The sequence below is a fragment of the Haematobia irritans genome, chromosome 4, assembly GCF_050003625.1.
Source record: "Haematobia irritans isolate KBUSLIRL chromosome 4, ASM5000362v1, whole genome shotgun sequence".
Classification (NCBI taxonomy): domain Eukaryota; kingdom Metazoa; phylum Arthropoda; class Insecta; order Diptera; family Muscidae; genus Haematobia; species Haematobia irritans.
The window spans coordinates 202,758,727-202,773,575 of NC_134400.1; the positions used below are offsets into that span (position 1 = coordinate 202,758,727).

At 34.0% G+C, this 14,849-nt stretch overlaps 1 protein-coding gene across 1 annotated transcript in view; it reads left to right on the plus strand.

Moving 5' to 3' along the window:
• Nucleotides 1-12,529: 12,529 nt before the first annotated feature.
• The window catches only part of LOC142233632 (hippocampus abundant transcript 1 protein), a 66,938-nt gene continuing 64,618 nt past the window's right edge, over nt 12,530-14,849 (plus strand). The window contains exon 1 of the mRNA XM_075304632.1: nt 12,530-13,296. Coding sequence (XP_075160747.1) covers nt 13,216-13,296 — 81 coding nt within the window. The 5' untranslated portion in view covers nt 12,530-13,215. The remainder of the gene's footprint in view (nt 13,297-14,849) is intronic.

A 14,849-nucleotide genomic window follows, 5' to 3' on the forward strand; every position in this document is an offset into this window, starting at 1 on the left:
GAGTTATGGCCAAAATACGTTTTTCTTATAAAAATTTCATTTTTTCAGGATTTTCATCGAAATTTTGATTTTTTGGGGGTGGTCACGAATTAAGGTCCTTTTGGCTCTAGGACGCATATTTAAGGAGTTATGGCCAAAATAAGTTTTTCATATAAAAATTTCAATTTTTTAAGGATTTTCATCGAAATTTTGATTTTTTGGGGGTGGTCACGAATTAAGGTCCTTTTGGCTCTAGGACGCATATTTAAGGAGTTATGGCCAAAATAAGTTTTTCATATAAAAATTTTAATTTTTTCAGGATTATCATCGAAATTTTGATTTTTTGGGGGTGGTCACGAATTAAGGTCCTTTTGGCTCTAGGACGCATATTTAAGGAGTTATGGCCAAAATAAGTTTTTCATATAAAAATTTGAATTTTTTAAGGATTTTCATCGAAATTTTGATTTTTTGGGGGTGGTCACGAATTAACCTCCTTTTGGCTCCAGGACGCATATTTAAGGAGTTATGGCCAAAATAAGTTTTTCATATAAAAATTTGAATTTTTTAAGGATTTTCATCGAAATTTTGATTTTTTGGGGGTGGTCACGAATTAACCTCCTTTTCGCTCTAGGACGCTTAGTTTAGGAGATATGAGCAAAAGAAGATTTTCATAAAAAAATTTCATATTTTTTAGGATTTCGATGGAATTTTTGATTTTTTGGGGGTGGTCACGAATTAACCTCCTTTTCGCTCTAGGACGCTTAGTTTAGAAGATATGAGCAAAAGAAATTTTTCATATAAAAATTTCATTTTTTTAGGATTTCGATGGAATTTTTGATTTTTGGGGGTGGTCACGAATTAACCTCCTTTTCGCTCTAGGACGCTTAGTTTAGGAGATATGAGCAAAAGAAGTTTTTCATATAAAAATTTCATTTTTTTAGGATTTCGATGGATTTTTTGATTTTTTGGGGTTGGTCACGAATTAACCTCCTTTTCGCTCTAGGACGCTTAGTTTATGAGCAACAGAAGTTTTTCATTAAAAAATTTCATATTTTTTAGGATTTTGATGGAATTTTCTATTTTTTGGGGGTAGTCACGAATTAACCTCCTTTTCGCTCTAGGACGTTTAGTTTAGAAGATATGGGCAAAAGAAGTTTTTCATAAAAAACTTTCATATTTTTTAGGATTTCGATGGAATTTTTGATTTTTTGGGGGTGGTCACGAATTAACCTCCTTTTCGCTCTAGGACGCTTAGTTTAGGAGATATGAGCCAAAGAAGTTTTTCATATAAAAATTTAATATTTTTTAGGATTTCGATGGAATTTTTGATTTTTTGGGGGTGGTCACGAATTAACCTCCTTTTCGCTCTAGGACGCTTAGTTTAGGAGATATGAGCAAAAGAAGTTTTTCATATAAAAATTTCATTTTTTTAGGATTTCGATGGAATTTTTGATTTTTTGGGGGTGGTCACGAATTAACCTTCTTTTCGCTCTAGGACGCTTAGTTAAGGAGATATGAGCAAAAGAAGTTTTTCATATAAAAATTTCATTTTTTTTAGGATTTCGATGGAATTTTTGATTTTTTGGGGGTGGTCACGAATTAACCTCCTTTTCGCTCTAGGACGCTTAGTTTAGGAGATATGAGCAAAAGAAGTTTTTCATATAAAAATTTTATTTTTTTTTAGGATTTCGATGGAATTTTAGATTTGTTAGGGGTGGTCACGAATTAAGGTCCTTTTGGCTCTAGGACGCTTAGTTTAGGAGATATGAGCAAAAGAAGTTTTTCATATAAAAATTTAATATTTTTTAGGATTTCGATGGAATTTTTGATTTTTTGGGGGTGGTCACGAATTAACCTCCTTTTCGCTCTAGGACGCTTAGTTTAGGAGATATGAGCAAAAGAAGTTTTTCATATAAAAATTTTATTTTTTTAGGATTTCGATGGAATTTTAGATTTGTTAGGGGTGGTCACGAATTAACCTCCTTTTCGCTCTAGGACGCTTAGTTTAGGAGATATGAGCCAAAGAAGTTTTTCATGTAAAAATTTAATATTTTTTAGGATTTCGATGGAATTTTTGATTTTTTGGGGGTGGTCACGAATTAACCTCCTTTTCGATATAGGACGCTTAGTTTAGGAGATATGAGCAACAGAAGTTTTTCATAAAAAAATTTCATATTTTTTAGGATTTTGATGGAATTTTCTATTTTTTGGGGGTAGTCACGAATTAACCTCCTTTTCGCTCTAGGACGTTTAGTTTAGAAGATATGGGCAAAAGAAGTTTTTCATAAAAAACTTTCATATTTTTTAGGATTTCGATGGAATTTTTGATTTTTTGGGGGTGGTCACGAATTAACCTCCTTTTCGCTCTAGGACGCTTAGTTTAGGAGATATGAGCCAAAGAAGTTTTTCATATAAAAATTTAATATTTTTTAGGATTTCGATGGAATTTTTGATTTTTTGGGGGTGGTCACGAATTAACCTCCTTTTCGCTCTAGGACGCTTAGTTTAGGAGATATGAGCAAAAGAAGTTTTTCATATAAAAATTTCATTTTTTTAGGATTTCGATGGAATTTTTGATTTTTTGGGGGTGGTCACGAATTAACCTTCTTTTCGCTCTAGGACGCTTAGTTAAGGAGATATGAGCAAAAGAAGTTTTTCATATAAAAATTTCATTTTTTTTAGGATTTCGATGGAATTTTTGATTTTTTGGGGGTGGTCACGAATTAACCTCCTTTTCGCTCTAGGACGCTTAGTTTAGGAGATATGAGCAAAAGAAGTTTTTCATATAAAAATTTTATTTTTTTTTAGGATTTCGATGGAATTTTAGATTTGTTAGGGGTGGTCACGAATTAAGGTCCTTTTGGCTCTAGGACGCTTAGTTTAGGAGATATGAGCAAAAGAAGTTTTTCATATAAAAATTTAATATTTTTTAGGATTTCGATGGAATTTTTGATTTTTTGGGGGTGGTCACGAATTAACCTCCTTTTCGCTCTAGGACGCTTAGTTTAGGAGATATGAGCAAAAGAAGTTTTTCATATAAAAATTTTATTTTTTTAGGATTTCGATGGAATTTTAGATTTGTTAGGGGTGGTCACGAATTAACCTCCTTTTCGCTCTAGGACGCTTAGTTTAGGAGATATGAGCCAAAGAAGTTTTTCATGTAAAAATTTAATATTTTTTAGGATTTCGATGGAATTTTTGATTTTTTGGGGGTGGTCACGAATTAACCTCCTTTTCGATATAGGACGCTTAGTTTAGGAGATATGAGCAAAAGAAGTTTTTCATATAAAAATTTCATATTTTTTAGGATTTCGATGGAATTTTTGATTTTTTGAGGGTGGTCACGAATTAACTTCCTTTTCGCGTTAGGACGCTTAGTTTAGGAGATATGAGCAAAATAAGTTTTTCATAAAAAAATTTCATATTTTTTAGGATTTCGATGGAATTTTTGATTTTTTGAGGGTGGTCACGAATTAACCTCCTTTTCGCTCTAGGACGCTTAGTTTAGGAGATATGAGCCAAAGAAGTTTTTCATGTAAAAATTTAATATTTTTTAGGATTTCGATGGAATTTTTGATTTTTTGGGGGTGGTCACAATTAACCTCCTTTTCGCTCTAGGACGCTTAGTTTAGGAGATATGAGCAAAAGAAGTTTTTCATATAAAAATTTCATTTTTTTAGGATTTTGATGGAATTTTTGATTTTTTGTGTGTGGTCACGAATTAACCTCCTTTCGCTCTAGGACGCTTAGTTTAGGAGATATGAGCAAAATAAGTTTTTCATATAAAAATTTCATATTTTTTAGGATTTCGATGGAATTTTTGATTTTTTGGGGGTGGTCACGAATTAACCTCCTTTTCGCTCTATGACGCTTAGTTTAGGAGATATGAGCAAAAGAATTTTTTCATATAAAAATTTCATATTTTTAAGGATTTCGATGGAATTTTTGATTTTTTGGGGGTGGTCACGAATTAACCTCCTTTTCGCTCTAGGACGCTTAGTTTAGGAGACATGAGCAAAAGAAGTTTTTCATATAAAAATTTCATATTTTTTAGGATTTCGATGGAATTTTTGAGTTTTTGAGGGTGGTCAAGAATTAACCTCCTTTTCGCTCTAGGACGCTTAGTTTAGGAGATATGAGCAAAATAAGTTTTTCATATAAAAATTTCATATTTTTTAGGATTTCGATGGAATTTTTGATTTTTTGGGGGTTGTCACGAATTAACCTCCTTTTCGCTCTAGGACGCTTATTTTAGGAGATATGAGCAAAAGAAGTTTTTCATATAAAAATTTCATATTTTTTAGGATTTCGATGGAATTTTTGATTTTTTGGGGGTGGTCACGAATTAACCTCCTTTTCGTTCTAGGACGCTTAGTTTAGGAGATATGAGCAAAAGAAGTTTTTCATAAAAAAATGTCATATTTTTTAGGATTTCGATGGAATTTTTAATTTTTTGGGGGTGGTCACGAATGAACCTCCTTTTCGCTCTAGGACGCTTAGATTAGGGGATATGAGCAAAAGAAGTTTTTCATATAAAAATTTCATATTTTTTAGGATTTCGATGGAATTTTTGATTCTTTGGAGTTGGTCACGAATTAACCTCCTTTTCGCTCTAGGACGCTTAGTTTAGGAGATATGAGCAAAAGAAGTTTTTCATATAAAAATTTCATTTTTTAGGATTTCGATGGAATTTTTGATTTTTTGGGGGTGGTTACGAATTAACCTCCTTTTCGCTCTAGGACGCTTAGTTTAGGAGATATGAGCAAAAGAAGTTTTTCATATAAAAATTTCATATTTAGATGGAATTTTTGATTTGTTGGGGGTGGTCACGAATTATCCTCCTTTTCGCTCTAGGACGCTTAGTTTAGGAGATATGAGCAGAAGAAGTTTTTCATATAAAAATTTCATATTTTTAGGATTTCGATGGAATTTTGGATTTTTTGGGGGTGGTCACGAATTAACCTCCTTTTCGCTCTAGGACGCTTAGTTTAGGAGATATGAGCAAAATAACTTTTTCCTATAAAAATTAAATTTTTTGGGATTTCGATGGAATTTTTGATTTTTTGGGGGTGGTCACGAATTAACCTCCTTTTCGCTCTAGGACGCTTACTTTAGGAGATATGAGCAAAAGAAGTTTTTTCATATAAAAATTTCATTTTTATACCCTCCACCATAGGATGGGGGTATATTAACTTTGTCATTCCGTTTGTAACACATCGAAATATTGCGCTATTTAAGACCCCATAAAGTAAATATATTCTGGGTCGTGGTGAAATTCATAGTCGATCTGAGTATGTCCGTCCGTCTGTTGAAATAACGCTAACTTCCGAACGAAACAAGCTATCGACTTGAAACTTGGCGCAAGTAGTTGTTATTGATGTAGGTCGGGCCATATCGCTCCACTTTTACGTATAGCCCCCATATAAACGGACCCCCAAATTTGGCATGAAGCAAATTTCATCCGATCCGGCTGAAATTTGGTACAGGGTGTTAGTATATGGTCCTTAACAACCATGCAAAAATGGTCCACATCGGTTCATAATTATATATAGCCCCCATATAAACCGATCCCCAGATTTGGTTTACGGAGCCTCTAAGAGAAGAAAATGTTATCCGATCCGGCTGAAAGTTGCTACATGGTGTTAGTATATGGTCTCTAACAACTATGCAAAAATTGGTCCACATCGGTCCATATTTATATATAGCCCCCATATAAACCGATCCCCCGATTTGACCTCCGGACCCACATGGAAGACCAAAATTCATCTGATTCAGTTGATATTTGGTACGTGGTGTTAATATATGGCCTCAAACACCCATGCAAAAATTGGTGGAAATCGGTGTATAATTATATATAGCCCCCATATAAACCGATCCCCCGATTTGACTTGCGGTGCCCCTTGGAAGAGCAAAATTCATCCGATTCGGTTGAGATTTGGTACACGATGTTAGTATATGGTATCCAACAACCATGCAGGAATTGGTTCATATTAGTCCATAACAGTCCCATATAAACCGATCCCCAGATTTGACCTCCGGTGCCTTTTGGAGAAGCAAAATTCATCCGATCTGGTTGAAATTTGGTACGTGGTGGTAATATATGATATTTAACAACCATGCCAAAAGTGGTCCATATCAGTGCATAATCATATATAGCCCCCATGTAAACCGATCCCGATATTTGGTTTTGGAGCCTCTTGGGGGAGCAAATTTCATCCGAGTCAGTTGAAATTTGGTACATTGTGCTAGTATATGGCCGTTAACAACCATGCCTAACTAGGTCCATATCGGTCTATAGTTATATATAGCCCTCAGATAAATCGATCCCCAATCACACAAAAATTGGTCCATATCGAGTTCATAATTGTATATAGCCCCCATATTTCAATTCTGGCTCTACGTACAGTGCAAAAGTCCATATCGATTCGTAATTATTTGTAGACTTACCTACACATACCTTTTTTGTCTAATATATACCACGTATGGACTAACTCACAATTTAAAAAACGATTTAAGATACCACAACCCAAGTAATTCGATTGTGGATGACAGTCTTTCGTAGAAGTTTCTACGCAATCCATGGTGGAGGGTACATAAGATTCGACCTGGCCGAACTTACGGCCATATATACTTGTTTTTATTGATGTTGATATTGTTTGAAAATTATCAATGTAGATACGTATGATGAAAAACATAACACTTCTCTTATTTTCTTGCAATGGCTGTAGCGAGCTAGGGATTGTAACGACAATCAAAAGTCGACTTTTCAAAATTTGCAAAAGTGGGTTGGTTTTTTTTTATTTTATCTAGTTGACTTTTCAATATTTCAAAGTTTTAAAAAGTCGATTTGTTTACTTTTGGGCTTTGGAAGACAGTGTTGTCAGCATTTTTCTGACTCTTGTCCCCAAATTAGGACGCTTTCGCCCCTAAAAACTTCAAATTAATTTTTTCTTATTTTTTAATTTTTTTAATTTTGATAATTAATTTAATTTATATTTTTTAATAGTTTTTTTTTTTGGTAATTTTCATAATTTTTTTGTTAATTGTTTTAATTTTTGTGCATCCGTTTGTTTCAAATTCTGTTTAGTCACTTATTGATACTATTTTTGTTATTAATTTCTAGTTTTTAAGCTCATAATTTTTATAATTTGTAATTATTGCTATGTTTGTGTAGTTTTGGAATCCGTATATGGCTTTGCGGCTTGGATTCGCCAAGAAAATAAATAATTAAAATAAAAAAATAAAAAACAGTAGTATTTCAAAAATTGAAAAAGTATTTATTTTTTCTCATACCATCTTGCGATCTGCAATAAGATCAAGATTTCGAAATACAACTCCAGGACACAGGTGATCGTCGTCCAAATGTTCGGGAAATGAAAGTGGTAGAATTTATGAACGTAAGCAATAATATTGGATGGAGGATCAATATGAAGGTCAACCACCTTCATCATGTCTATATTTATGAGATATATGATGAATACTTATACGAATCAGTGATGAATACTTTTAAGGGGGCAATATTTAGGACCGAGTATTAGGTTAGGTTAGGTGGCAGCCCGATGTATCAGGCTCACTTAAACTATTCAGTCCATTGTGGTACCACATTGGTGAACTTCTCTCTTATCACTGAGTGCTGCCCGATTCCATGTTAAGCTCAATCACAAGGGACCTCCTTTTTATAGCCGAGTCCGAACGGCGTTCCACATTGCAGTTAAACCACTTAGAGAAGCTTTGAAACCCTCAGAAATGTCACCAGCATTACTGAGGTGGGATAATCCACCGCTGAAAAACTTTTTGGTATTCGGTCGAAGCAGGAATCGAACCCACGACCTAGTGTATGCAAGGCGGGCATGCTAACCATTGCACCACGGTGGCTCCCACCGAGTATTAACGAAATGAGCCACGCTGAGTAAAATTCTAATTAAACGATTGGGCCCCCAAAATAAAACTCTGTGTCCGTTTCTAGTCGAAATGCTCCATTTGCACCCTTCTATATGTCGTGGAATAAAGAGAACCTAGGACGTTTTTTTTTTTTTTAATTTGGACGATTCAGCGTGTGCTTCTGTTCCAATAAAAATATCCAAGTAAACCATTATTCTAAACTAGATTTATTATACTAAACCGATTTCAAAAATATCTCCACAAAACCCCCCAATGACAATGGTCCAATAAATAGGGATATACAGTTGTCTATTGAACCTTTAGCCATATAAATAGCCATATAACCGTTAAAAATTTTTCCCAATAATGACAAAGCTTTTCCAAGTCGGGTTTTTGGCTTAAGGTTCGTACTAAGTTCGGGTTTTGCCGCTAAAATTGAAAATACATCTGTAAAAGTAGAATAAAATCATAACTTTTTTCCGCAAATTTTATTATAACATAACTTTGTGGGGAATAATCCAAAGCAACTATTGATAATTTTTTGATTACCTTTAAAGCGATTTATCAAAGAAAAGTAATCGTGAAAAAATTACTTTTTGAAGGCCAGTATTAAGTTGACATTATCGCGCTAAATTAGTCATTTTTAACGGTTACTTTTCTCTAATAATTCTTTTCACCGAAAATAAACATTTCAAATTTTTGCATTGGATCATTCCCCATCAAGTTATAATAAAATTTGCAACAAGATATAATTTTATTCTTTTTTGCACATTTGATTTCGATGTTAATGGCTAAACTCATACTTAGTACCCACCTTTAGGGTGATAATGCGATCTTAATGCCGGCCTTTGCGAGTAGTAAAATTTTCGATTTTTTAATTTTACTAAAAGCGTCTTTCAAATTTTGCACATATTGTAAAGTTGACGCTTCACTCCGTGACATCCGACCTTAAGATGGTCGTATATAAAGAGCTACAACAATGCTGTATCACAATGGACTGAATAGTCTAAGTGAACCTGACAATAAATCGGGCTGCTCCTTTAGCCTAACCTAACCTACAGCACCACATAACCTTTTTAATTCAATTCCGACTTTTTCGTTAAGCGATCGAGTAAATTTTGGTAACAATAAAAAGTCGATTTCGGACAACATTAAAAGACGATTTGAATTGATTTATAAATATCAAAATTTAATTTGTAATATTACAGAAAGTAGAATAGTTGAAAAGTCCATTATAGCAGGTGCAAAAGCTTTGAGAAAATGAGATGATCAAATAGTCAATGGTGTTTTTGTTGCATCCCATCATAGCAGAGGTTTTTACATCATTATATTTACTATTAGTTTATGGAAAAAGATGTTTAAATTTCGACTTTCTCAAAATTTTTTATTCAAATATGTATTTTGAAAAATCGACCTTTCGAAAGTGAAGGTTAATCTTTGAACGTTTAGGAAAGTCTCTACACTAACCACAGATTTTTAGTTCTACGTAGGGTGTGTTAATCGTCTGATAACTATAAGAAAAATGTTTACAATTTGGATTCTAACATAATTGATATTGTCTAGAAAAGTTTATATATGTCCATTTGTTTGTTAAAACTATTTGTCTGTCTGATTCTAGTTAGGGAAGCCGACCGATAAGTATCTAATATCGCTGTCAGATGCAAAAGAAACGGAGGAGGTGTCGCTGTATTATAGCGGATTTAAGCAACAATGCTAAAGCACCAATAACATTTGACTCTTATTTTCGTAAATTCATATAGAAATCCCCCGTGCTCCGTGAACATAAACTAACACTATATCGTATTGTCAAACTTCCGACTGAGGATACTCAAGATAACAGAAACGCTGTATATTTCGAAATATAGCGTTTTCTCCACCTCGGAAACTTATTTTTCCAAAATGGAGGTGGAGGGAGGATGTTATTGAGTTAAAATCGCCAATTTACCAAAATGATTGTTTATTTTTATATGGAAAAATCCATCATATACAAGTACATATTTGGAAATCTCAATTTTCATGAAGCATCCGTCTGCTTATTATAACTATAAGAAATGCATATAAAAACCAATGCGCTACTTACATACATGTCGCTTAGATGACTTACACATCTAAGCACAATTTTTGATTGTTTTTCTCCCTAAATTACTTACACCTTTTCTTTTGTCTAAAAATTAAGTACATAAAATTTCACTAAACACTCAAACATTTCCACATAAAAAGATTGAGACTATGGAGAAAAATCTTTGCTACACCAATGACACTCTATATTTGAGATCAAAACTTTATTAGTAGTTTGGAAAAATAGAAGAAAAAAAAACAAACACCTCACAAAAAACCGTTGGGATATAAAACCGTTGTTGGGAGTAAAAATTGCTTTTTGGCGCTATCTGGCAGTGATGTCAACTCGCGCGCGGGAAAAAGCACCAAATATATAAATTCTAATGCGCTTTACAGACTATCAGTTATTCCGGACGACAGTGCTCGACTTGTCGGCGATGACGAAATAATCGGTAAATGTGTTATCGATCCCATAAACATGCAGCACTATCGATTATGCCTTCGGACTTAACTTATAATGTGCACAATAATGGGATATGTTCGACACGAGCACTGTCGTCCGAACATACTGCTGCATGTTTATGGGATCGATAACACATTTACCGATTATTTAGTCATCGCCGACAAGTCGTATCGATCCGACACACTGTAAGATTCTGTACAAACACCGACATTCCGTCCGGAATAACTGATAGTCTGTAAAGCGCATTGACTACACCTATGCCATTAACCTAATACCGACAATCAAAGTGCAACAAAAAAGTCACCTAATAATTGCACTCATGCGATACATTTTTGTGGTAACTTGGCGTGGTACTACTTCTCAATAGTGATGACGAGTTTTGGATGTCGTATACGATTTTTTCGACGTGGAGAGGATTCTAAGAAGCGCCGTCAAATTAAAAAAATTTCCATTTCTTATTTCAATTAGAAGTGTCATTAGGAATTTGATACAAACGTGTTTAATAACATCTATATCAAGTTCAGAAATTCTGCACTCTTCCGTAGTCTTTTCAAAAGAATACCCTAAATAACAATATTAGGGCTGTTTTCTTTTAGCACTGGATATACTAAGCCGTTCAGGACTAATGCTTAGTACTAAGTTCGTTTCTGCGAAAAACGAATATCATCGTATATCTCCGTAAATAGGGTCTCAATCCCAGGAATGTTAACTTATTTATGCGAAATAATATGCCTGCCTATTTTTTCGTGCGAAAAATCCAGGGTTGTATAAATATGTGTCTGAAAAAGCTCAAAACAAAGGTTTCGCATTTATTCCGCGCTAACTTTTTTTATATGTATAACAGTTTTTCGTGCGAAAACGTGATCTTATGGTGTTTTCTTTTCCGAAAAAAGTGCTTTGCCTTCATTTTGTCTGTACAGAATGCGCATTTTTAAAATGTTGCTAACAACCTAACAAAATGCTGTCGTTTCAGCGGGCTGAAAAGAATTCAAAAAAGGAAACAGGGCAATCGCAGCACTCGTTTGTCGGCGGTGCTGAAAATGCCCGCACTTTGCCTCTATGCGTGGCGCTATTTTAACAAAAGAATTCGAAGCCTTTTCGCACTTTTGCCTGTTTTTTTAGAAAAGAACCCAAAAAGTACATTTTCCGGGCAAAATACAAAAAAGTGCGCATTTTATACAAGAAAAGAAAACGCCATTAGTACTAGGCTTAAAAGAAAACAGAGTACTCGTTTATCCAGGACATCTCAAAAAATATGCAACACTGTCATCAGCTGTTTAAAAACAGAAAAGAAGTGAAATCTTGCATTTTTAATGTATGAACTGCTCCAATTAGTAATAAACTGCTGCTGCGATTATTTATGACACTGAATCACTTTGAATTTCATGTTTTTCGATAAAATAGGCACAATAAATTGATGTTGTGAATCGAAGAAGCGTCACTTTATCCAAATACAATCTGGCAACATCGGCGCGACTTGCACTGATGAGATGTTCTGGATAAAACACCAGTGCAACAATGTTCTGGATAGCTCATACAAATGTTGCATCCAGTGCTAAAAGAAAACAGCCCTATTGATTAAAAAAAAAGGATCAATACCACCTTCATAACATTCAGGGCCATTTTCATGTAGCTCCGTTAGGCTTTAACTGTCAGTTAACAGAAAGTAAATTGCAAATATTTTCTCTCCGATTAACTTTAACTGAAAAATTTTCGTCAGTTAAGTTCCTAACTGGCCTATGGAATATAAAGGCAAGATGACAGCTTCGTATATAATACGGTTTAAAAGTTGGTTAGTTAACGGAACACTAACGGAGCTTTATGAAAATGGGGGTTAATATCTTAAGTTTTTGACAGTCTAATCAGAATTGTTGTATGAAAATATATCGTCAATTAAACTCAATGCTGTTCAAATTAAAAAAAAAAAAAACACTAAATGAAAACTCAAAAAGTTGGTGATTTTTTTTTTTTTGAAAAAGCACTAATTTGGTGCTCAAAAGCACCATATTGACATCACTACTTTCTAGAGGCTTTCGTTTTCACTACGTTAATACGTTTTAATTTAGGTTACATACTACTAGTTCTAACTGGTACCTATTTTTACAACCATGAGCTTTAAGTTCTTAATGCCGCAGCCTTGCAACCCTGAATTGTTTTTGTTCGGGGCGAGAGGAAAAAAAAAACATACAACAAATATAGTTATTTTAACAAAAAAAAAATATATTAATTATGACGATATACGAGCAACCACAACAGCTGTACGCATATCATAGGAAATAACAACAACAAGCGTGGAGTAATTAAGTATAATTGTTATGCTTTGCAAAGAATTGGATACTTTGACAATATCATCCATCTCTCGTCAAAAGAAAAGAATATATGTCGTTGAAAAAAGGAACAAGAAGAATATAAAATAGAACTTAACCATAAAGCGATTGTAAATAATATATTAACGTGTTTGTGTGTGCGTGTAGATGGTGTGTTTAACAATAATTGAAACATTTTTAACTATTTTGGGCCAATGTTCAACGAAACGAAAAGGAGTGGTGGTAGTGCGATAATTTTCGAAGGAATCCTGGATTTAGTCCTGGAATAGTGTGTGCTGCAGGTTACTACTATTGATTGGTGTAAATCCGAACATATATATATATATTGATACATGTGAATTTATTTGTGTGAGCAAAAAGTGTGCGTCTGTTGGTTCTTAAATTGGCTTGTAAAACTATTGACCAAATTGAACCGACACACACACGCCAGAGGAGAACCAACCCATTGCTATTATTACGGCGGACCTACTGTTGCACGGAAAAAGCCGATGCTATTTACTAAAAAATATGCCAAAGATATATATGAAGAAACCATTATCTAGTATGGTCATACGAAATCGGAACAACATCAAAGATGTAGTCATCACGGTAAGTTTCCAGAATGCTTAGTATAGCTCAAACTATAATGTCCAAGATATATTCTTAGACGATTTCTGAATTATTATAGGTTAGAGGTTTTTGGTGGCTATAATTTCCGAGTATATATTTGTCATTTGTCAATGTTGCCATCATACGAGAGACCATAGAACTAAGTATATCCACAATTGGGCGAAACACGTCATCGAGAACATTTGATGGGATTTTCCGAAATTTGAACAAAAACGTTGTCTTCTTTAAATGCCATAAAACAGAACAAAAACCGGACAAATGACAACAAGTGCCAATAACTAACAACGGCTAAACGCCTTTGTTAACTATTAATACATACGTGTATCTGTACCAGTTTCCGCACGTTTCTATTTTCTTATCACTATAGTACACGTTGTTTACAAACTAAGTGCTATTGCATGCATATGCATCTGGGATATTAGAATATTTTAGATGTAGGAAAAGTCAACTTAGATTTGTATAGCTTCTACAAACAAATTGTAATTGATTTCAAGTCGTTTCATGGCCCGTGGAATTTTAGGTATATCAGATATTTATGTTTCTACTATGAAAGGGAAAATACGGAGAAGTCAACGTTTATCAATGATTGCAGCTAATAGTAAACGATTGCAATACACAGAAATGCTTATTTAGTAGTTGTTTTAAACTGAATTTTGTCACTCGAAACTGAAAGCAATTTTAAATTTCTATCATTTTTTTTTGTAGATTATATATTGGGATTGCCAAATCCATTTTGCAATATCCCCAAAATTCCATCGCTTAAAAGACAAAAAAAATATTTTTCACATATACATCTCGATGCTCGAGGAGTCCCCCTACAATTCTAAGCCATACATTTAGAATCCCAAGAACATTTTCAATATCTGAGTTTGGCATTGGCAAGAGGACTAAAAGATGTATGTTCCACATATAAATCTTTTGCAATTGGCCATAGTGGACACAATCTCTCGTGGATCTATCTTTCACATATAAATCTCGATGCCCATCCTGTTTCCATGTGGTATTTCCCTCGAGGAGTCCCCCTACAATTCTAAGCCATACATTTACAATCCCAAAAACATTTTCAATATCTGAGTTTGGCATTGGCAAGAGGACTAAAAGATGTATGTTCCACATATAAATCTTTTCCATTTGGCCATAGTGGGCACAATCTCTCGAGGAGCATGGCTTTCACTTTTTTGTAGGCCATATGTATATTGGGAAACACCTACACGTATTGCAATATCCCATTTTTATTATTGAATCTATCTATCTATCCATTACTTTCTTTCACATACAAATTCATTTGGCTTTAGAGAACTCATATCTCTTTTCTTTCGTATATGCTGCATTAATGCGATTCAAATTTTTGGGAAAAGAGTTTGTAGCAATCAAATATTATCAATCTCTACCCGTTTGACAAATTTATGTAAATTTCTATTGAGGATTATATAGCAAATTAGCATTATAGCTATGCGTGTCAAATTTGGTGGAAATCGGTTCAGATTTAGATATAGCTCCCATATATAGCTTTCGCCCGATTTACACTCATA